At 41.2% G+C, this 22,401-nt stretch overlaps 3 protein-coding genes across 15 annotated transcripts in view; 1 reads left to right on the top strand and 2 right to left on the bottom strand.

The window, feature by feature from the left end:
- Positions 1 to 1,064: 1,064 nt before the first annotated feature.
- LOC136436392 (glycoprotein hormone alpha-2-like) lies at positions 1,065 to 3,589 on the bottom strand. The gene is made up of 3 exons (XM_066430348.1): positions 3,265 to 3,589; positions 2,080 to 2,258; positions 1,065 to 1,846 (listed from the first exon to the last, which is right to left on the bottom strand). The coding sequence occupies exons 1-3, from the start codon at positions 3,458 to 3,460 to the stop codon at positions 1,751 to 1,753; spliced, it is 471 nt and encodes a 156-aa protein (XP_066286445.1). The 5' UTR covers positions 3,461 to 3,589; the 3' UTR covers positions 1,065 to 1,750.
- A 418-nt stretch (positions 3,590 to 4,007) lies between these two features.
- On the top strand, positions 4,008 to 8,774 carry LOC136437225 (TLC domain-containing protein 4-like). The gene is made up of 6 exons (XM_066431706.1): positions 4,008 to 4,524; positions 4,667 to 4,753; positions 5,215 to 5,273; positions 5,888 to 5,979; positions 7,008 to 7,081; positions 8,495 to 8,774. Exons 1-6 carry the CDS (start codon positions 4,376 to 4,378, stop codon positions 8,772 to 8,774), a joined length of 741 nt encoding a protein of 246 aa, XP_066287803.1. The 5' UTR covers positions 4,008 to 4,375.
- A 575-nt stretch (positions 8,775 to 9,349) lies between these two features.
- LOC136436390 (UDP-N-acetylglucosamine transferase subunit ALG13-like) overlaps positions 9,350 to 22,401 on the bottom strand; it is a 76,808-nt gene continuing 63,756 nt past the window's right edge. For 11 of the 13 annotated variants that reach the window (XM_066430334.1, XM_066430339.1, XM_066430335.1 and 8 more), the window contains 8 exons: positions 20,565 to 20,636; positions 18,158 to 18,320; positions 16,214 to 16,412; positions 15,445 to 15,592; positions 14,417 to 14,673; positions 13,816 to 13,856; positions 13,448 to 13,552; positions 9,350 to 13,034 (listed from right to left, as the gene is read on the bottom strand). In XM_066430334.1, coding sequence (XP_066286431.1) covers positions 11,637 to 13,034; positions 13,448 to 13,552; positions 13,816 to 13,856; positions 14,417 to 14,673; positions 15,445 to 15,592; positions 16,214 to 16,412; positions 18,158 to 18,320; positions 20,565 to 20,636 — 2,383 coding nt within the window. In that variant the 3' untranslated portion in view covers positions 9,350 to 11,636. The remainder of the gene's footprint in view (positions 13,035 to 13,447; positions 13,553 to 13,815; positions 13,857 to 14,416; positions 14,674 to 15,444; positions 15,593 to 16,213; positions 16,413 to 18,157; positions 18,321 to 20,564; positions 20,637 to 22,401) is intronic. The other 2 variants (XM_066430346.1, XM_066430336.1) reach the window with 2 other exon arrangements.

The raw sequence follows: 22,401 nt of genomic DNA, 5'->3' as shown, positions 1-22,401 counted from the left end.
ACCACTGCAGTGCAGCCCGACCTCGCAGTGCCTCCTGGCGGCCCGACCACTGCAGTGCAGCCCGACCAATCAGTGCCTCCTGGCGGTCCGACCACTGCAGTGCAGCCCGACCCAACAGTGCCTCATGGCAGTCTGACCACTGCAATGCAGAACGACCAAACAGTGCCTCTTGGTGGTATGACTACCGAAGTGCAGCCTGACGCAACGATGCCCCCTGGCATTGCAGCCCAGAAAGCTGATGACGGTAAGTCCACAGGGCTGCCCTAATAGGGGTTAGAACAGTTTTAACAATTGGAAAGATCTATTTGAAGGAGTTTTCAACCAGTAATTGAACTTTTTTTGCACTAGATAAGTGTTTTGAATGGCGTTTACATGTTACCATTCGTACCTGTTGACAGACTCCGGAGCGCGTGTTGCTACCATTGCCGGCAGCGCCCTGGCTTCAACCGTTCTGGCTCACGTTGTCTTGGCCTACCTCTACATGTTCGGTTAGGTCATCGTAGAAGTGGATTTGGACCAACGTGTACCGTGTGTGGCCTTCGTTACAGACCCCATCGGACAGCTTATTTCTTTCACTACATTTACAAACGGTGTTCAGATCATAAACCGGGTTCTTATTCCATGCTCCGAATTGCCATCAGATCTATCCAAGCAACCGAAACTGCGCGTAGTTGAAAAAATAAAGTTCGACTGGGTCTGAAATCGAAGCAACACCGCGTGTTACTTAGTACTATTATTACTGTTTCGCAGTTTTGCAATGGTTCTACCAGCTATTGTTACTGCTTTATTTGCATATAGAATTTATTGCATGAGATTTTTTGTACTTTAATGCAAACAGCACGTCGAAAAGGATCACGGGGAACAGTGTTATGCTATTTGAAAAAAAAACCGTCTTAGATGGATAGGTGATTCGTTAAGAAATTCTCAAACTGAAAATGATAGTCAATGTATGTGGCACAACCAATGGATGGCTGAATAATAAATAGCTTTCATGTTAGTATTCAATGCACATTATCTAATGCCATTGATAGTCTAGATCATACAAAAACAACAAGATACATGGGTTCTCTCCTTTTGCAGGATGGAATCATTATAATCTATTTAACCATGAGAATGTAATATGATAACCGTAGTTTGTACAATGTTACGGACATATACACAGTGAAGATCGTTAGAAACTCAGGTTCTTGATGCATGTATTAAAAAGATGCAAAAATACACACTCAGACAGACAGACAAAACAATACCACCATTTTCATGGGGGTAACAACTGATTGTATGATCTGCTACCGAAGTTATTCAAGTAAACAAGAAGCTACATAGGCCATGTGGCGGTCGTATGGCATTCAGACCATTCAGTCCCCATTCTGAGCTGTTCTTATTGCCAAAGGTAAAAAATCATGTTTTTTTTTTTCAAAATCAGGCGAAAATCAATGCACGCGCTGATGTCATCCATAAGATTTACTTGCTGTGGCCTTAAAATGTAATGATACTAGTACATTATGAAACATAATTCTGGCCAAGTGCCTTACACAGCATTACTCAGTGTATGGAACAAACGACAGAATAACATGTTTTAATGTGATACGGTCAAGCTGAAGTCTGCATCATCAGAATGAAAATTCTGCTCCTTGCAATTTCGTCCAACACAGAGAATTACCCATATAAACCTTCTGCAGACGTAGCTTTATCATTGATAAATCAGACATTAGTATCTAGGCTAAGAATCTCTCTGGTGAATTTATGGTCATCACTGGTTGTAGTCACATACTCCGCATGCGCAGCTGGCAGCAGACTCGATAGTGTTGGTGCGCACACCGTCCCAACACAACGTGCTGAACGTCACCTGTGAGGGGAGAACACAAGAAACAAAGCAGTTAGAGATGTCAAACCTTAACCCCTCTGGCGGAACATACAGAATCTGCAATCCCCTGTTTGTTATATGCTGTTCCATTATGACACCCCATCTACCATGGTACAGCATACCAGAAATATTTTAACATTTTAAATCATTTCAATGCAAAGGAATTCTTTTCTGTATACACAGACCGATTTCTGCACCACCAATACACTACTCACCTGATGCGTAATTGCTATGGTGCAGCAGCTCCCCCTGGTGGTATAGACTTGCAGCCCACTCGAGGCCCGCACGGTGGCGTAAGGGGACAGTGAGGTCTCGGATTCGCAGTGTCCGCGGCAGGCGTTGATGAGAACGGTGGCCGTGTGACACCACGGCATCGCAATCCTCTTTATATAGCCTAAAAGGGGAATAAACTTGTCTTCAGACCATGTTGAATAGGTCTATATATACAAGGCAGTGTTATCTTCACTTCAGAGACGCAGTTTCTCATCTGGCAAAAAGGCTTAGAGATGGGTTTAAAGAAAGAAAACTACGATAGGCCCTAACGACTACACGTTGCAAGATTGAGAATCAAAGTAGCTAAAACGACATTCAGACAAACCCAAAAGTTTCATTTTCAGCTTTTAATGATAGAGGGACCCCCCCCCCCCCCCCATGCACACAGAACTCTCCATTCTCTAAAGTAGTATCAAAGCAACTACGTGATTCAAACAGGTTGCTGTTTTCTCAGTAGCAATTTAGATGGCCTTAATTTGAATTGATGAAGATTAACTTGTTAACTAAAAACATCGCTACGTCATGTCAACTATGCCAGATAAACAATCCTTGTCATTTGTAACGTTAAGAGTAGACATTGTGATCTCTGCTACGACATCGTCTTATTTTTTCATTACAAAATTAAAAGTTTTCGCTGAATTGACTGTATAAGTCAATGATTCCGGCCGGTTTCAGGGACTTCACTAAATTTCGTTCTCTTCATTTTGTCATTGTACAATAAATTCAAAGCTAGTTGTAAGGGACAGGATGCCACAAAGCAGCACTAAGAGAAATGAAAACAGAACCTTTATCCCATTCCTGTCCTGTATGTTTTCATCATCAGTTTTGTTCATGAATATGTCTACAAAAATAGCCTGTTAACCATACGGCATACCATCGAGAGCTCCCCGGTATCTCTACGGTACTGGTGGTGTTGCCCGCCCGTCCAGACCCGTTAACGCAACCGTGAATTTTTATGGTATTGGATTCTATTACTTCGCCCCCCGCACGGGTACGACAGTAATCGGTCGGCTGGGAAGGTAGTCAGAAAAAGGCCTATGCTTAGAAGTACTAGGGCTGGTAAAATACCCTTACTAGGCTAGTTTGAAACAGACTGAGAAATTGTTTTGACGTATGCTGTTACGTACCCGCTAGGCGACAATCGCCCGTCTGCCTCGACGTGTGAAGCGCCAGATTCCACTCAGACGTCAGGTCGGCAACGTTACTAGTTTTCGGCTGTTCCACTTCGTTCTGGGCCCGTTCATCGGTCGTTGGTAACACGTGAGCCACACCGCTACAAACTACCACAAACAGTATGGCTAACAATGGAATGAAGCGCACCATTTTGTTTCCGAAAAAGTAGTTGTTTTTTTGTCAGTGAGAACGATGCGTTGGCTGCAGAGATTTTCAATGTTTTTACGACGTTTGAGCAGCGCTTTAGATTACAACGCCATAGTTTGCTTAGCCCATTCTAGCACCGGAATCTGTGTTTGCTGGCCTTGATAAGACGGGTATTTTTAAATGTCAATTGGGTGATGCATTCCTTGGGTTATGGGCTAGTAGATCCGGAGACAATGACAATGAATTCCTTTTTTCTATTCTGACATGTTTTGTACCATCCATCAAACGTTTGAGCATGGTACGCAACGTAAGTATGACCAGAGTAGGACAAATACTTGAAAACCCGACTGTAGCAACGAATGTTAGACATATGAGAAGTACCAAAACACATCGCACGGGGGCGTTATTTACAACTCTAGATTACAGTCACTTGACGGTTTACGACCGGAGACCGTGACGTCATATATCTATAGAAACTTTGGCATTTCATGCGACTTTTACGGTTTGGCAACAACAACGGGATTTTATCATGCACGGCGCCCAAATCACGAGGGTTTCCGGAGAAAGATTATGTATTAATCATGAAGCAAAACTAACAATGGTATTTTTTAATCAACATTGCAGACATGCAAATGGTATCACATTCTCTGTTTATTACCAGCACATGAATATATAATGATCAGAGCTTTCCCCTCCTGGGGTCACAGTCCTTTTACAAACGCTGCTCTTAACCAATTATAGACCCGGAATTTTTTACTTTTTGGACTTTGATCTGACCAGGCCTGGATTTCACTGTGTGTTTTGTTGACCATTGTTGCCTAAACCTTTAGTACAGAGTCCAACGGTGTACACAATTCTAAGAGGTTCTCCTACTTAACGTCGCAAGATTGTGAGGAGACAGTGCTAACGTTAGATAAGATGGCAGTAGAAACTATCTATCCCCTGGTTTCTGTCTGTTCGTTCTTAACATGGTTACTGGTGTTTCGTCTGAGTCGTGAAATCTTCGGACGATTTTCTGTAACGTATCGGGCGATGTCCAGGGAAAAACAGGTGTCAGTGGACGACAAGTAGGTTTTCTCTCAACTTCAACACGAGTTTTGCACGTGAAACCGCTAGAATTTCAACCTATCTGTAACAAAATTTCGTTCATAAGGTTCTGTCTCAGAGCTGTATTGTTGAATCGTACAAATAATTTTATTTTCTCCTCAGTTTTAAGGTGATCTGTCATGCCATACCCGCCACTATCCTGTCATGGTACACCTACATGTGCACCGAGCTGCCGCCAGGGGGCGTATGGTGAGTGGCCACGATTTTTGATACACAAAATATGTGCTTCAATTGTTAGCATGCCAGTCAGCGCGTCATAACGTACTGCTATTGCTTTAGTATAAGAACCAATAAATGGAAAGTGGCTAGCAAATCAATTTTGTGCAACCCATCTAACTTGTCGAAAGTTGCAACAGCTTGCACGTTTCTGCATACTTTGTTCCCAACAATACCAACAATAGACCGACCCTGACTGTCCATCACAATCAGCAGCTAAACCAATGACAGCATGGCAATTATCGGTTCGAAAAATGAGAGAGTGGCTACGTCAAATATTTGCACTTTTATGCTTTTATGCTACATTCTGACGGAGTTGGCATAGGCTGTGGGATCGCAACTACTTTGTATCATAATCTTAATGTCCACAGCTGGCTTTTTGTATCATCCATATTCACTATTTATGAATACCTGTGATGTTTTTTCACCACCAGGTTTGACTCCCCCTGGGTCAGATTGGCAGCGTCCATGTACATGGGATATGCATGCACAGGTAAATATGGTCAAATTGTATGGACTGGAAATTATAGGACGATTGAAAATTGTAAAAGAAAATTACACTATTAGTAATGTTCAGAGTGTGAAAAAATATACCGAATCTGTTTTGCACTAGTTATCATAATTGCCATACTGACTTGACTACATGAATTTTTGTCCGTTTTCCAAGAAGAAAATTTGCAACCGTACTGTAAATTATACAAAGAAGTTGCAAATATATGCCATAAATTGCAAAAAAAAATTGGAAGATTGATACTTATTCGTACAATGCTTCTTTTCCTATCATGGAACATACTGATTTTGTCGTAAACTTACTCGTAGCACAAAATGTATTTCGACCGAAGTCTTCAATAGTCAAAGAAGATATGAAAGAACCTTGAAGTTCTTTACCACTTCATAATGAGGTCATTTTTTTGCCCAACTTGTTATTTGCTTTGCACGCATGCATCAATTTTGGGGTGCTCAGGGAATGTTATCCATGTAATCTAATCAATATAGCCTTGTCATATTCCAAAGCAGTTAATGCATGCATAAGTCCAGCAGAGCTACATGTGGTGTTATTTTATATTTTTAACCAAGCTACTTACATAAGTGGGAATCTTTTCACAGACCTTCTGCTGATGGCCCTTCACACCCAGCTGTCCACCAAGCTCTACGTGGCCCACCACTGTATGTCTCTGTACTGCTCATTCATCGGAATGGTACGTGGAATCTTCCAATAAGCTGATTCACTGTTTAAAGGAGTCCTAAAGTCCAGAGGGGGGAGCTATTTTCCAATAGATGATAATTTTAGGAAGTAAAAATTGATATTTTTTACAGTATACGATAAAGTACCCACTAGATCCGTGCGAATCAAAAAGCATCCAGTATTCTACTAAATTCCCCAGGTGACCCTCTATTTTCTAATTAATTAAATCAAAAAATCTCAGCCTATGGCTTAATACAATGTGCCTTACAAGGCCTGACAAAAGTTAGATTACAAAAAGAATGTCAGGGTGGTTAAGAAAAACCTTCTGGCTATGTGTTCTTTTATATCTTCTCAACATTTGGCCTTCTTATTGTGCTTAACCACCCTCATTTATGCCAAAAATATTTACGATTAAAGATGTATGTTTACGCATAGGGAATACATGGTTATAGGGTCTGCACGGGTTTAGTGAGTATCATATTGTTTTACCAAACACGCCTTGTGCAATTCACCACAAGCAGAATTTTGTGAAAAGTTGTCTGATTATGTATTTATTGATACATAATCTAGTGGAAAATAACACCCCCTTCTGGAGTTTAGGACTCCTTTAAACTGCACATGTCCAGCGAGATGCATTGTTGGTAAATGTCAATGGTGAAGGCCCCTAACTTGTAATCAGTTCTAAGTACATATCCAGACAAATTCCATTTGTCTCAGCTAGGGGCCTACAACTTTGAGATGTTACTTATCATGTAACCCACAATGCATCTCACTGCAATAAGCAGTTAAAACCATGACGCAGCTTGTAAAAAACTAAGGTCATATTCGGAGTGTTCTGTTGTTTTCCCCGTCCATTTTTGGTGAAGCCGTTATCATGCGGCAATGTTAAACTACAGTTACTGTAATTTGTGCCTATTTTAATCAAAGATGTGTAAACAGAGCTGTGTACCGGTACAGTATTCAAACAGGTAGCTTTATCTAAACCTGTACCTGTACCTAAAATTTGTTGATGTTCACAACTTCACTTGTTCTTCCTCACAGTTTTATCCCTGTATGGCATTCTATGGCAACATAACCATTATGATGGAACTGTCGAACCCAAGCGTCTTTCTAAGGCAAGGAGAATGCAAGTTCTGACTCCCATCTCCCATTGAGTTCTCTTAATCAGCTTTATTCTTATCTTTAAGGGCATAAGACACCAATGACATCAACATTAAGAATGTCCTAAAATTACTTAAAACATAATACTATATGTTTAATAACATAGAAATTTTCACAACATATGCACACTTCGGATGTTATTGAACATCGAACCATGAAAACATCATACCTCTAGCTTTTGACTCTTCCCACTGGGTAATTACATTAATCAGTGACTTACCTGCTCATGACGTCACAACGAAGATGGCAGTCGATTTGGAACTTTGCACAACGGCTCGGAAAGAACGTTATTTTAACAAGAACACGAAAGAGATATTGTTATATCCTTTAATTAAATGTTATCACGATAATTAAGCACTGTTTGCCCATTAAATAATGTTTTTCGCAAGCCGTTGTGTAAGGTTCCTAACCGGCTGCCGTGTTCATTCTGACGTCATGAGCAGGTATTTAGTCACTGATTAATGAATGAATGAATGAATTAATGTAATCACCTGGTGAGAAGATCAGATAAAAATAAAGAGTTGGATCCATGAAAGTATGGTTTCTGATGGTTCAATGTTAGATGACATCAGAAGGATGTGATTTGTTTTAAACGTGTCTATTCCTTCAATGATGCTATTCCTATTTCAGATAATAGGAAAATGTTGTATTTTGGTGTATTATACCCTTTAAGAACAAAACTCTATTATGACTGTAGAAGGTGATACCCAATCTCCAAGCAGATATTTGGGGGAAGCTAAATCGTTACGTCTTCCATCTGAGTGTCCAACCGAGTCCCTGATGGTTCATGTAGTACATTTAATGATTTAGCATCCTCAAACATCTGCTTGGATATTAGGTGATGACTGTTATATTCTTACTTAAAAATCATTTGAATGTTCATTATCTGAAAATCTGATGTCTACAAACTTGTACGTTTATTTTTTAATGAATCTTTTGGGGGGTCCCTTCAGTTAACCAAGTAACTGACTTCCAAGGGAGCCCTTACAAAATCATAACAAATCAGGATACAAAAAAGGAGAACTTAACATTAACTCAGGGCTGTCTCTAGCTTCAAATTTTTTTCAACCACACTCATTGTTTGGGTGCGGATGTTTTGTATTTTCGTTGTTAAAGTCATCATTTTAAGCTTACAAAGATGCATTTTCATCAATTTCATGTCATAAAGTTCAGATTTTGGGAAGGACAGTGTGAATTTTTTTCCGTCCTAACAAGCAAATTTCCGTCCTGGGACGGATGGACGGGTCCTGGAGACAGCCTGGCATAAACTGAATGAATGATACATTTCACAATGAGCAATAATCATCAAACATCTACATTAGCAAATGTTATTACCTGATCGCTTTCCATTTTTCTTGTACTGGCAGATATCTCCTTATGGATTTCGGCTACAAGAAGACTAAGCTCTACGTTGTGAATGGTGTCGTCATGTTGGTGACGTTCTTTATCGCCCGCGTGGTGGTGACAGCCATCGGGACCTTCAACCTTGTCAAGGTCATGGCAACACAAGACGACTTCTACGAGCTGCCTCTTCAAGTGTCCTTGTGTTACGTCTCAGGGTGTCTTCTGTTTAACAGTTTGAATTACTACTGGTTTGTGCTCATGTGTCAGGGCTTTGTGAAACACATTTCTGGCAAGAAAGATTAAGTTTCCTTTAAGCCTTTTGCTTACACATGTCCATCTCTGTTTAAAGTAAAAATCACCAGAGTGTATGATCAGTTTAGAGAACTCAGATACAAACTCATAGAAAATATGTGCATGTACATGTACAAGGATGTTTTTGTATTGGATTCTATCAAATTCATAGAAATTTTTGTGGAATACATACATGTCAAGTTTTTGTTTCGTGTATCTAATTTGGTTTGGAAATTGTAAAAATTTATGTGAAACATGAGTTGGGTGATAAGGCCTACAGATCTTAGGGAAAAATGACAAACCTTGGATGAAAAGAGGCTGTTTTTGCATAAGATTTTTTTTTATTGATGGTTAATCAGTTTTTCGAGATTTGTAGCTTTTCTGATACCGACTATGACTTTCAAAAACTTTGTACTCATTTCACAAGTCCACAGTTGTTATCTGCTCAAGTCTTCTTGAAGGTTCCTAACTTATCCCATAAAACAGTGTTTTCTGTATCTGTATATAGCTGGTATAACCACCCTTCGGCGTAACCCACCAGTTTTGACACAAGTACACACACAACAAAAGACAGAGTCCACTCAAAGTACTATAATGGAAAAGTTTATTGAAGCCAAAAAAACTTGCACTGTACTTTGTATTGAAAATAGTTCTTCTGCAGATGAGGAAGTCAGCTGCCATTCCATGCAATAGCAAAGCACCGGAACAACAACAAGGAAAAGAAATGGCTTGAAACTGAAGGTTCTTAAAGAAATAAGAAGTCTTCACTGCTTTGTCTTTCACGGTCTCTCTCATATACATCTCTCTGAACGAAAAAACGCTTTCTCAGTTATACATAATCTCTTCTTATTGCACCCCATAAATAAGGCTTTTCTTGCAGCAATCTCATATCTCTTGCAATAAATACTGTGCCCACAAATTTACCGAAAGCAATCTCTGGTAAACAAAACAAAAAGGCAAAACAACAACAAAGCAGTTCTATTTGGTTACGATCTCAGATTTAAAGCAATATGGTGTGATCATCATCAGGTCATCAAACAAAAGGCACTCATCGGGGTGAACTCTTTACATCTCTTTCCTGTTATTTTTCATCTTCTCTAGTTAACGTTTGGCATGCATTTTTTTTAGAGAAGCAAAGCAACAAATAAAGCAGGCTCCGCTCCGGAGGCACCGCCAAAAATACTTCAGCTTGCTAACAAAGAGAAATCAACGTAGAACTCAAAGAAACTATCTCATATCAAGGATACAAAAAAAACAACGTTCACTTGTAAATATACACTTTCTGCAACATCATGCCGACACATCTCTATTCCTGTTTTCTGTGAGCTTCTTAGATATGAAGTTCAACAACATGACATGTTTCGCTCGCTCTTTCCACATTGTTCTTGTGCTCTACACCTATTCTCGCTTAACTAGGAGAACTAGCAAAATGCCCTCCTCAGCCATACAACATATACATATAAACCTCTCAAACTAACAACGTTTTTCACCTTTAAAACTTATCTATTGACAGCTGAAAGGTTCAACTAACTAAACTTTAGTGAGGTTCTTCTTTCTAATCACAAAAGACATAATACATTCTGGAGAAGTCGGAAGGAAAATACTACAGCATTATAACTTAAATCACTAACTAAAGTTTATTGCATTTTAAGGCTTCAATACAAATGGTGAGAATAAACAACTTAACACATTAAATATTTCTACACATTTTTTTTACACAGTATGGTGGTGCTAACATGTGCTTATCCTCACTTGTCAGAAACTTAAACAGCTCTTTGCTGTAGTACACCTGGCAAATCAACCTCTGACACTTTTTAAATGTTTCCGTTGTAAGAGCTTGCCATATTTGGTATGGCCTAGCTTCCAGCCAATCAGTGCTTACCTGACAGAAGAAGCTTGGGGAGCTTGACAAAAGCTCATTAATATTAAGTAGGAGGAATGACCTATCATGTGTCTGATTGGTTCAAAAGTTGTGCCAGCTGGATGGTGATTGGTCAAATATATCACAGCAAACAGCTTTTAGGGATCTTGACCAATGAGGATGGTGTATACTCTACCTACAATGCAACAGCTACATGATCATCACACACCCATGATTGCATTGTTCCAACTCTAACATCTACAACACTGTCTATGGAGAGGTCACACCTCTCAAACTGGACAACACAACAGTTTCATGTTTTACTGTGTTCTGTAAGGACTGACCCTCCATAAGAATACCTGGCTGGGGATGGTATAATGGAACAGATAGGGAGTTTGTGTTTGTTTCCTCCCATTTTGAATATTGCTTCAAAAGTTTATTATTGTAAAGCATCAACTACAATCGAACAACCTGGCAATCTGAACAAGAAAATTTGGAAAACCTTCCAAAATTTTACTTCAACTATTTTCCTGCACTTATTGGTACAGTTTTGGGCCTGTTTTATTTTCAACAAGAAGAATTCTTTATATTGCTTGTGAAGAATAAGCACCAATATGTTTCATATTTGTATTATCCTGATTACAAACACAGTAAGAAATTGACATGTTACATATTTCATAGTTAACTGTGTCATTCCACCGTCAACCAACCACTGCCAAGTATCCTCACAGAGGGTCAGACACGCCTAAGGCTTAACGAGAACTTCAAGTTATATAAAACGTCGTAAGGTGTCCAACTGCTCGCAGCTCGAAAGCAACACCCACGAACACAACGGTTGGTTTTGCAACTGGGATGGAATGTGCTCTCCGAACCTTTATACAACATACAACATACGGGCAACCACAGGCTATATAAATAACACTGAAACACCACCACGTTTTCAACAACTTCCTGTCGGAACCGAGACCTGAAGAAAGGCATGCTAATGGCTAGGTTTGTTCTCCACCTCCCCCCTACATCTGAGGGGCCCCTGCGTATCCCTGATACCCTACCGGCGGAGAGTTGGTGGCGTAAGCGACCGTGACCTTGTTGGGGCTGCCGTATAAGGGCACGCCGTGCGGAGGCTGCCAGGAGCCCATGGTGGCAGGGTACTGGTAGCTGGCCTGGTTGTCGTAGGCTGATGCATAGTGCTGCTGAGAGGGCATGTCCCCTCCGGGATGAGCGGTGTAGTAGGTGGCATTGGCTGCGGAGGAGGGCACGGGGATGGGGGTGGGGCCCTGGGGGTTGGGGTCCACCGGCCCGGGGGCCTGGGCGGGGTAATACTGACCTGTGGAAGGGGAGGAAGCAATGTTAGGCGCATGCAAGGCGGCAGCGGGTACATGCAAGCTGGGTGACATAGGGGGGTAGGGGACGGACGTAACACCCTGGGGGACGTTAAGTTGCTGGGAGGGGTGTGTATACATGCCGGCTGCCCGGCCGTACATGCTGGCGGCCTGGTTACCCATACTGCCATGCAGGGCCATGCGGGAGGGGGCGGTGTACTGGTTGGTGTAGTACTGCTGGGGCTGGGACATGTGTGCGGGGTTGGAGTAGCGGACGGGGTTGTACAGCTGCGAGTGGTACAGGGGCTGGCCCTCGTACGGACGGCGGGGGGGCTGCGACATGTATGGGCGCGTGGGAAAGTACGAGGGACGGTAGAAAGCGGCCTGCCTGTCTCGTGGACCTCGCTTCGGCCCATATGACGGTCTGCCTGTATGGAACATATCCTGGTTCAGGCTATCACTACTGCCCGACCGTTCGGGAGTGCTCCACCTCCCGGGGATGAGTTTAGGGGACCCGCGGTGTTCCATGTAATGCCTCTTGGGCAACCCCGGGCCGAGGCTCGTGGGGCGGGGTATGGACGACTGCGACCCGCTGCCCTCGGACGCTACACCCGAGTCGGTGTAGTCCGGGGACGAGTCCTCGCTACCAACCGTCGTGCTCGACGACGTCTGCTGAAGGGCGTTGGGGGACGGTTGCACATAGGAAACACTACCACACACGTTATCACTACCATACTGTACATTCATCGCACTGTCACCACTAGACTGTACACTAGTCATGGAGTTACTCCTGGACACGGACACATCTTTACCTACAGAATCGTTAGAATTATCGTTGCTGCACGACTTAGTCTTACTGAGCGGGTAATCACACCCAGCGCTGCTATGGTAATCGACAGGCTGATTGCCGGGATTGAAGGAGCTGGTGGAAGTGTAGACATGAGCGCCCTGCCCCTGGGGGAGGGGCTTGTCCTGGGACTGACCGTTGGGCGGCAGCTGGTCCGACCCCTCCTGCTGCAGGTCTTCCCCCTCCTGGGCCTGCTGACTGCTACTCGGTCCATCAGTACTGCTGGATGGCTGGTACTGTGGCTGGGAAACAAGAATTGTTATTAAATTCTTAATCCAAAATTGGCATTGTGAACAGCTTGAGCAAAGTCATCCCTGTACATTGTCCAGAACACAACATAAAAACTGAGATCTATGATTGTAAATTTCAGCGAATAACATATGTTACATATTTGAATTGTGAAATTAATGGTATGTACCAGTCAATATGAGCAATCAAACTAAAACTGTAAGATCCCCTGCAGGATCTTAGAAAACCACTTGCAAAGGCCCATACTCAAAGTTTTCCTTTTTTTTTAATAATCATTTTGAACAAACCCAACAACAAATTATCCTTTGTTTTGCCAAGATCTATTATTATAACTAAATGTCATAAACTGGAAGATACAATGGATTCCAGAACCTTAAGTTACACTGTATACAGGAAACTCCAGTACCTGCCCCTGCCCCTGTGCCTGTTGGTTGTAGTAGTAAGCATTGGCCATGGCTGCCTCCTGTTGCTGGTGCTGTATGGCCATCATGCTCATGCAGCAGCGATAGTACTGCAACAAAAAAGGGCTCAGTGAAAACAAAACGTTCAACGAATGCAATGCACAGAGCATCAATGGATTTCCCCACAGTTTTCACACCAGTGCATCTGTGAAGGTAGTTGAGATGGAAAATGATCTGATTCTACTGTTATTGTTGTCTTATAGGCTTGTAACATGGGTATTTTCTGATGGATCATATTCTTAAATTTCCTTCAATACATATCATGTTCAGATAGATCTACTAGTTTGAAGCTTCAGCCAACAAGTTTCCTTACCTCAATGCCCAAATTGTAGAAGAATCTAAGCGTGGACACATCTGTAAATGAAATTGACAACAAATATCAGTGTATTTTCAAATATCAGCCAAATTTGATCAGTAGGTTTATGCAAGAAAATCTTCACACACAGTTCTAAGCAAAAGCAATTATGGAAGACATAGACATAGTGTGTTTGAAAATAGAAGTATTATACAGCATACAAATCGGAATAAAAATATCCCTTTACAGAACTAAAAGATTTATTCAACCAACATTTGGTGACTATCTGTCACCTTCCTCAGGGCAATTCTGACTGGTTCACAATGCACTGCAGCTCAGGTGTCACTGCTTATACAATGTAGATAATATATATCATACTATTACAGGGTGCGGGAAATACTTTGCATTTGGGAACGCATCTACAAGCAGCGACACCTGTGTGCAGTGGGATGTGAACCATTCAGAATTGCCTTGAGGAAGTTGACAGATGGTCACTGAAACGTTGGTTGATTAAATCACTTGACCCACATTTTGTACAAAGAGTCTTTTTATTCAGTGACTAACCAACCTGATGTACTATTCACAGATTGAAGTATTCACAAATCTGACCAAAACTCACCTGAATGTGGCAAATCGTTCCCATACGGATCCCTGGAGGGCCCAAAGTTTAGGTTGACGGGACCCGTCAGGTTGTCTGTGGCCTGGATCATGATGGGGTAGAAGGGCACGTGCATGGGCTGCACGTACGGGACGTAACCGTTGGGTGCTACGGTCTGGGGTGGGGGGGTGTTGGGGGTCGAGGCGGGGGAGGAAGTGCTGTCAGTGGACATCTGCTGATTACTGCCGCTGTTGGAAGAGCTGATTTCTGCATTGGCACTGTGGTGGGGAGAGGAACAAACATAAACATACAAATTTAGAGTACTATAACTAATAGATGTGTATGTATCGCATGCTATCATCCCTGTAGAAGTCCTAGAAAGTACAAGAAACTGCATCCTTTGGCTAAAAAGTTGTGAGCCTACTTGGCAGAAAAAGCAAGCATTAGCACGCAGTTTTTGGGTGAGAGATACAGATTATGTTAAAGAACAATTTAGAGGATCTAACAATCTAAAGAACACCCTAGAATCTACCCTTCTAGAACTACATCCTTTGCTGCGAAATCCAAATGTTAAATAGAATTTTGTTTCTGGTACATTTATTCAGTGGTATAGTATCTAGCATAAATAAAAGGTTTTAAGTACAGACAGTAACTCTTCATACTATTAATATCTACAGGCATTCTTTTTTGCATTAATTTTGTCTTTTAACCTTTCATAGGCACAGTATATGGTTATATCATCAAAATCATCAGATTATCAGTAAATACAACATAAAAGACTGAAAAATACAGAATATGAAAAAAATAAAGATATGAAAATTATAAATAAAATGTAAAAAAATAGATTGATTGAAATTGTAAAGTAGGCACTAGTAAAAAATGTAAATAAGAATATGTATAAAATATGAAAAATATGAATAATGTGAAAATAAAGGAAATTTAATTTGAAATTAAAAAAAAAAATTAATCTAAAAATGGATTTTCTTCAATAAAGTCTAAGTCTTAAGTCTGTAAATCTGTACTATTTATTGTCTTTATTAAAGCTGTACCTTTGACTCTGCAGTGGTGGGGTGGGGTTCTGGTATGGGGACGGTGTTCGGGAGGAACGTGGCACAAACTCCTTGGTGGGGGTCATGACTCGCTTCATGGGAGGCACTTCCATCTGGTGTGACACTGGTGAACAAATACGCTCACCGTCTGAAATATCACGGAAAGGAATTAGAGACATGTCAGCTAAAGAAAAATTATCCCTGTCCTGTTGTGGCTTGCACTAAAGCCTGTTTCATATGGGTTACCATAAGAAGAACAGACACCAATATAGCAGACACAGGTTCAATGCAACATGGAGATTCCTTGAACTCTCCTATTAATCAGATTACAATGAACAATACTCTCTATTCTGTAGTTGCAGCTTTAATATCAACATTTACAACAGCTTGTGTGTCAACAATCTATACTCACTTCAACACTCCAGATTCTGCAAATCTATACTGATCAACAGCTATAATGTAGCCTACAATACTTCACAATTATATCTTTCTGTTGCAGTACAGTGTTTGACTGTTTGTTTGAAGCCATCCTCAATTTAGGTTAAGCAAAATACGTTTCCAAGTAGCTAATGCAATATGCTAGCTTGCTACGGTTCGTGTTTTCAGCCAAGCACATTGTCCCACCCCTACTCTTCTTGATACACTTGCATTTTTTTTTCTTGCAGCAGTATATACTAACCAAAATACAAATTTTGTTGCAAAGGCCTAGAGAAGGTAAATCCAAATCATACAAGTATCAAACATGACAGAAAAATATATGAACACCCACCAGGACTGGCCCTCTCGTTCATATTGAGTTCCTGCATGCTGCTACAGAGAGAGCCTTCCTCCATGGTCATGCTGTGGCCTCCATCGCTGGGCGTGGTGGAGGGAGGGGGAGGGGTGGGGGTGCGGCGCCCCATGCCCCGACCTCGCCCCCTCCCCCATACTGTGTTACTCTGGACATGCTGCACTTGTCCGTTAGATGTCTGCAGAGAAATAGCCAATTTGTAAGGATACATTCTTTAACTTGGAATGTCATCATAGATGAATGTAAGATTTAACAAAGGTTTAAGAGTAAAACTTCCTTCTGTAACAGTTATAAGCACTACCTGCAGTACCATCACTAAACACAAGATGGCATTACAGCCCTTGGCAGTACAAAGGTTGAAGAGCAAAACTCTCATCTGTCAAAGCACTACCTGCAGTACCATCACAAAACACAAGATGGCACTATAAACCTTGGCCATGCATAACCAACAGGTAACAAGTGGGAAACTACATGGTTGTCAATCAGGGTATCATGAAAATAAACCTCCTCCTTTGGCAATAAGCACTGCACCAACTGTTACAGTTTGTATCAATGGATTTAGAATGAGAAAGGAGAGTGAGAGAGTGAGAGAGATAGCCTGGGTGACATCCTATTTCTACCGGGGCTCCTACACTCGCTACCCTAAAAAAATAGTTTCTTAGGGCAGCGAGTGTAGGAGCCCCGGTAGAAATAGGATGGCACCCAGGCTATGAGAGAGAGAGGGAGAGAGACAAAGAGAGGCAGAGACAAACTAGAGTTCCACGACCTCATACCTTCGCCCAATGATTTTAACCTTTATGACTGACGTATTAGGAGTGTTTCTCATCAATTATAAATCATACCAGTTGATTGTCTTAAAATATAACATGTCCAAAGTATGAGCTTAACAAATTTATCATCAATTATGCAAAGGAGGCCCTTATTAGCATAATTTGATTCAACGATGTTCACATTCACATAACGTCCCGATGCCACAAAAAAGGATTAAATGTATGAAATTGCCATCTTTTGCCAGTGTGGAATAATAGAAGTTACTCATTAAGTATGCAAATAAGGCCCACATTTGCATATTTTTTATCTATCAACAGTCCTCTCTTCCTCAGTTACAATTTGAATTGTCATATCATGGAACAAAGCGGATTTTAAAAGTTGCCTCATTAATTATGCAAATTAGAATCTGATTTGCATAATTATCGTCCAATCATACTAAGCATCACACAAGCTATCCACAAACCAAAAATCATGACCATCCATCAAGGCCATCATGTTATAGTATTTTCTCATTAATTATGCAAATGAGTTCTTAATTTGCATAGTTCATATCAATTAATATTTCTCTCTTCCTCAGTTACATATGTCACAAGTTTCAGAGTCCTATCATGGAATTTGGCGGATGTATAAACTTTCCTCATTAATTATGCAAATTAGATACTGATTTGCATAAGAAGTGTCTAATCATGTACATCATCACTCAAGCTATCTACCTACTAAAAATCATAACCATCCATCAAGCCCTTCTTGAGTTATTCCCTTTCAAAGTCAGACGCAAAACCTGCTCCTGCAGTTCCAAAAAAGCCGCTAGGGGGCCCAAACCCACACCACTTACTCTCTGTCCAAAGATCTATCTACCACTCAAAAATAAGTTCCATAGCATGTCCAGAACACGAGATATCAAAAAAGGAAGTTCCACTGCAGTACCGTAAGAAGCCGCTAGGGGGCCCAAAATCTAATCGTTTTTAGGTCTCATCAAAACCTACCAACATACCAAATACCAAGACAATCCATCAAGGCATTCTCGAGTTATCCTGTGCCACTACAAACAAACAGACAGACAGACAGACAGACAAACGCTACCCTCTGCATAACCTTCTCGGCGAAGGTAATAAACAGAAAGAGAAAACAATGTAGTAAGTGCTTCCTTACCGGTAGTGCAGGGAAGGCATCAGGGTCTCTCTGCTGGAGCTCATACAGAACAATGGATTCTTCGATGGCCTGTTTCTCGTCCATCTCCCCTTGGGGCGGCCCCGGGGGAGGGGTGGGGGTATTCCTGCCACGGCCTCGACCACGCCCATGACTGTACTGGTACCTGGGTGGGGGGAAAAGTAACTCGTTAAACTAAATATTCTATTCATTTATCGAGTTTTACCACATTTGTGGAAGGATTTGCATAACAGGTCACTATCACATTTTCAAGAAGTCAACACAAAGACCAGACTGTAGGGTTTGAACCACTGACACTGGTGGTGTGGCTCTCCTCAAACACAGGACCCCGATTTAACATGCTCTAATCGAAGGAACGTCCCTAGCCAAAGCTAGGTATAGTACTCATCTTCGGTGAGTGAAGTAGGAAATTTGTGCAAAGTGCCTTTCCCAACGGCACATTCAACATAGGGGTACTATAAATGCAGAAATGTTTGCGGAAATTTAATTTTGCGGTAGGGAGAAAATGGAGAATACACGGTGGTTTTGAGTTTGCGTTTGAAACAATAGTAGTGCTATTGTCACACAATGAAACAGCTTTTCGCGGTGGTTTTAAGTTCGCGGTAAAGAGTTCACTGCAAAAACTGTGAATATAAAACAACCGCAAACATTTCTGCATTTACAGTATGTCAAGAAATTCAAACCCAGGACCTCTTGTTTCTGGGCCAAACACTGCCACACGTCTTACCATCTAATCCTACAGTCTGTACTTGAACACATGCCAAAAATGTACATTAAATTCTATGGATGAATAATCATATTTAAGGCCATTCAAGGGCACAATCTAATACACTTATCTACAAATTAGTGAAAAATGACTTCGTTATTTCAGCTACTGCAATAATAACATGAGCTTCTACCAGCATCAAGAAATTGTAAATCTACATTTAAGTCATTTTACGATTTGTCAGTATTGTCAGCTTGAATGCAAATACTAGAAACTCCGTAACGGTTTGAGCAGTAATCTTAGGATTTGAAGTAATCTATCATAATCCTCCCCCACACAACCACGCCTTAACACCTAGTGCCTTAGGGACACCCTGATTGTGTAATTAGAATCAGGGCCCAAACGAGAATGGATGTGCAATCGTACAACGTAATCCAGGAAGACCATTGCAGGGACCTAAATTATCCTCAAACGTTACATAAAACCTGTACCAAACTATCATGATGATCATAACACATCATGCCACTTATAGGCAAGAATCAGCCAATCTATTACATTGCAGACATCAGTATCTATTGGGATTTTCCCGCCTGAAAAGGCTAGACGTACATCAATGTACGAGATTTAACAAGGTTCGTCCTTATGAGGACAAGGCAAATAAGAATTTAAGAGGAAGAACCGTAATTAGTTAGAGCAACGTTTCGAGACATCAAGTTTTCTAAATTACTTATGTTCGATATTTTGGACGTCCTTGGGTAAGAAAGAAGGGCAAGGAATAAGTAGAGAAATAAAAAAAAACTGTACAGTAAGTTGCAATTATAGGTTTGCTTCAATCTGTTAGAGTTCCTAATTGAGTGATGATTCCAAAGAGAGTTCTGCGGTGCACAACAAGCCGTTCTTTCATTAAGTGTGATGACCTGCTGTTCGGACTTATGTTCGATATTTCAGACGTCCGTGGGCTAAACGAAGGGTAAGAAATAAATCTGAGAATTGAAAACGGCACTGCTGAAAACTATATTTGCTTCCATCTCTAACAGCTCTTAATTGAGTGATGATGCCAAAGATAGTTCTGCCGTGCACAACAAGCCATTCATTTATTAATTAAGCATGCTGACCTGCTGTTCGGACTTATGTTCGATATTTCAGACGTCCTTAAGCATTGAGAAGAAGGGTAAAGAATAAATCTGAGAAATGAAAATCTGCTGAAAACTGCACTCAGTCTGTCTTTACTTCAATGTGTTAGAGTTCCTAATTGACGGATGATGCCAAAGAGAGTTCTGCGGTGCACAACAAGCCGTTCATTCATTCATTAAGCTTGCTGACCTGCTGTTAGGACTTATGTTCAGACGTCCTTGGACTAAACGAAGGGCAAGGAATAAATCTGAGAAATGAAAACCCCACTGCTCAAAACTGTCTTTGCTTCATTTCCGAAAATAACTTCATCAGGTTGGTAGAACATAGGATATTGGAGATTCTTTTTACACAACCAGTAAATCTCATCTGCTGACTGAAGGTGTCTGACAGACACCGAAACGTCAGCAAGTGAGATTTACTGGTTGTGTAAAAAGGAATCTCCAATATCCTATGTCTTTGCTTCAATCTGTTACAGTTCTTAATTGATTGATAATGCCTAAGAGAGTTATGCCGTGCACAACAAGCCGTTGGTTCATTAAGTGTGCTGACCTGCTGCCTGGCCGCGGCCCAGGACCCCTCCCATCCATCTGGTCCTGTCGCATGAAGCGCGGCGGCTGGTTCCTGGGAATGAGGAGAAAGAGAAACAATCAGGTGACAAGTTGGTCTTGATGGTGTTGACTTAGTATCTGAAGGTTCTTGGTTCGAATCCCTAGCAGGCCACAAATGTTGTGCCCTTGGGAAAGGCACTTTACACCTATTTTTTACTCTACTCTAGTGAAAATGAGTACCTAGCTTTGGTTAGGGAGGTCCTCTCAAATGACGTAAAGCTGGATCCGGAGGCCCCATGTTTGAGGAGAGCCACACCTCGAGCACATTAAAGATCCCACCGCACTTATTGAAAATAGAAGGGGTCAAACCTAACAGTCCAGACCTGTCTTTCGCAGACTTTTCCTACTGCACAAAAATGGACAAGGTGTGTTACGCCTAGGAGTGGTAAAATGTATATGAAAAAAAAATGAAAAAAAGAAGCCAGCTTATAGCGCTTGGAAAGCAGGCTGTGATATTTGTTCTTCAATTTTAAAGACACAAATTTATGATATGCAGGGAGAGAAAAATGACATCTATATGATTAATGCGCTATCTATACATATCAATCTGGCCTTCTTCCTTTAGAGCTTTCAGACTTGATTTTATGAATATGGAGAGTATGAAGCGGGGAAAATGGGGGAGGCATGTTTTATGACAAAGGCGCCCAGTTCCAACAGGTCCATGACAACTATGACGTATTGCCTTCATTTTCCGGTAGTTTTACGTGGGGCTCATGGCAACCTCTCAATTTGAGGCAACTTCTTACAAGGACGGACGCACTCGTGTGTGTCATTGCCCATCTGTCAAAAGGAGTAAGACTTAGAGTTTTTATGGAAGGGGGTGGGGGGGGCTAAAATTAAGGCACGTTATTGAAAAAGATAAGGCCATGTAGATTTGATTATATGGATGACATCCTCTGGGAACCCCAAAACTGATGCGAGCGTGCGAAAAAAAAAATTATCTTCTTGCAATTTACAGCATATATCTGCTCATTTTGTAGATGCTATGCAAGATTTACATGGTAGAAAACCTTCTTTTGGAAACGGACGAAAATTGATGCATGCGTGGATGTCATCCATACAATCAAATCAACATGGCCTAAGGTCCTATGTCAGCAGACATGCTGTAAGCTATGGTGAGATCTAGATAAAGCACTGCAAATTCACTTACTTTCGTGGACTGGTTTTATTTCGCAGTAGGGGAGAAAAGGTTTTCTCAGTGTTAGAAATTTGTGGTTAAAACAATACTGTAGTCCAGTTTTAACTGTATACGTAGCGATACAAGGGAGACATATTCACAGTGCCACGAATTTGCAGTGGAGTGGTCATCGCTAAAACTGTGAAATGAAACTCATCACAAATGCTTCAAGACTTACAGTACTTGCTCCCTAATATCCTGATACAGTCAAACTTGGTCTCAACAACAACTCAAGGGACAGAGGAAAAACGTTTGGTGAGAGGTTGCTCCAGACAAGAGGGCCATAACTAGTAAATACCAAGGCATGTAAAATCGGATGGAACAGTTTTAATGTGAAGTGGACCTTGGCTGTGCCAGGTTGTTGGCCAGCCAGGTTTGACTGCACTTGGCAACCATTTATAATCAATGCAAGCAAAGACACCAGTCCTGTCTTTGACATACAATATATCTAGAATACAAAGCAAACACTTTCTGCAAAATCTAGAATGCAAAGCTAACACATTCTTCAAAAATCCATTCATATTCTTATGGGGTGAAACTTTGTGTGAAGGTCTCATGTTTTTATGTGGTTTGTGGTAATAAGAAATTGGAAATGTTATAA

This window comes from Branchiostoma lanceolatum, chromosome 6 (genome assembly GCF_035083965.1).
Source record: "Branchiostoma lanceolatum isolate klBraLanc5 chromosome 6, klBraLanc5.hap2, whole genome shotgun sequence".
Taxonomy (NCBI): Eukaryota; Metazoa; Chordata; class Leptocardii; order Amphioxiformes; family Branchiostomatidae; genus Branchiostoma; species Branchiostoma lanceolatum.
Note: the sequence above shows the minus strand (reverse complement) of the source record. Positions and strands in the feature narration are given on the sequence as shown.

Coding starts and splice junctions, on each gene's coding strand:
- LOC136436392 (XM_066430348.1), bottom strand. CDS start 3,460: ATGGTGCGCTTCATTCCATTGTTAGCCATACTGTTTGTGGTAGTTTGT. Junction 2,259..3,264: donor GGGCGATTGTCGCCTAGCGG/GTACGTAACAGC, acceptor TTCCCCTTTTAG/GCTATATAAAGAGGATTGCG. Junction 1,847..2,079: donor CCATAGCAATTACGCATCAG/GTGAGTAGTGTA, acceptor CTCCCCTCACAG/GTGACGTTCAGCACGTTGTG.
- LOC136437225 (XM_066431706.1), top strand. CDS start 4,376: ATGGCAGTAGAAACTATCTATCCCCTGGTTTCTGTCTGTTCGTTCTTA. Junction 5,274..5,887: donor CATGGGATATGCATGCACAG/GTAAATATGGTC, acceptor ATCTTTTCACAG/ACCTTCTGCTGATGGCCCTT. Junction 7,082..8,494: donor AACCCAAGCGTCTTTCTAAG/GCAAGGAGAATG, acceptor TTGTACTGGCAG/ATATCTCCTTATGGATTTCG.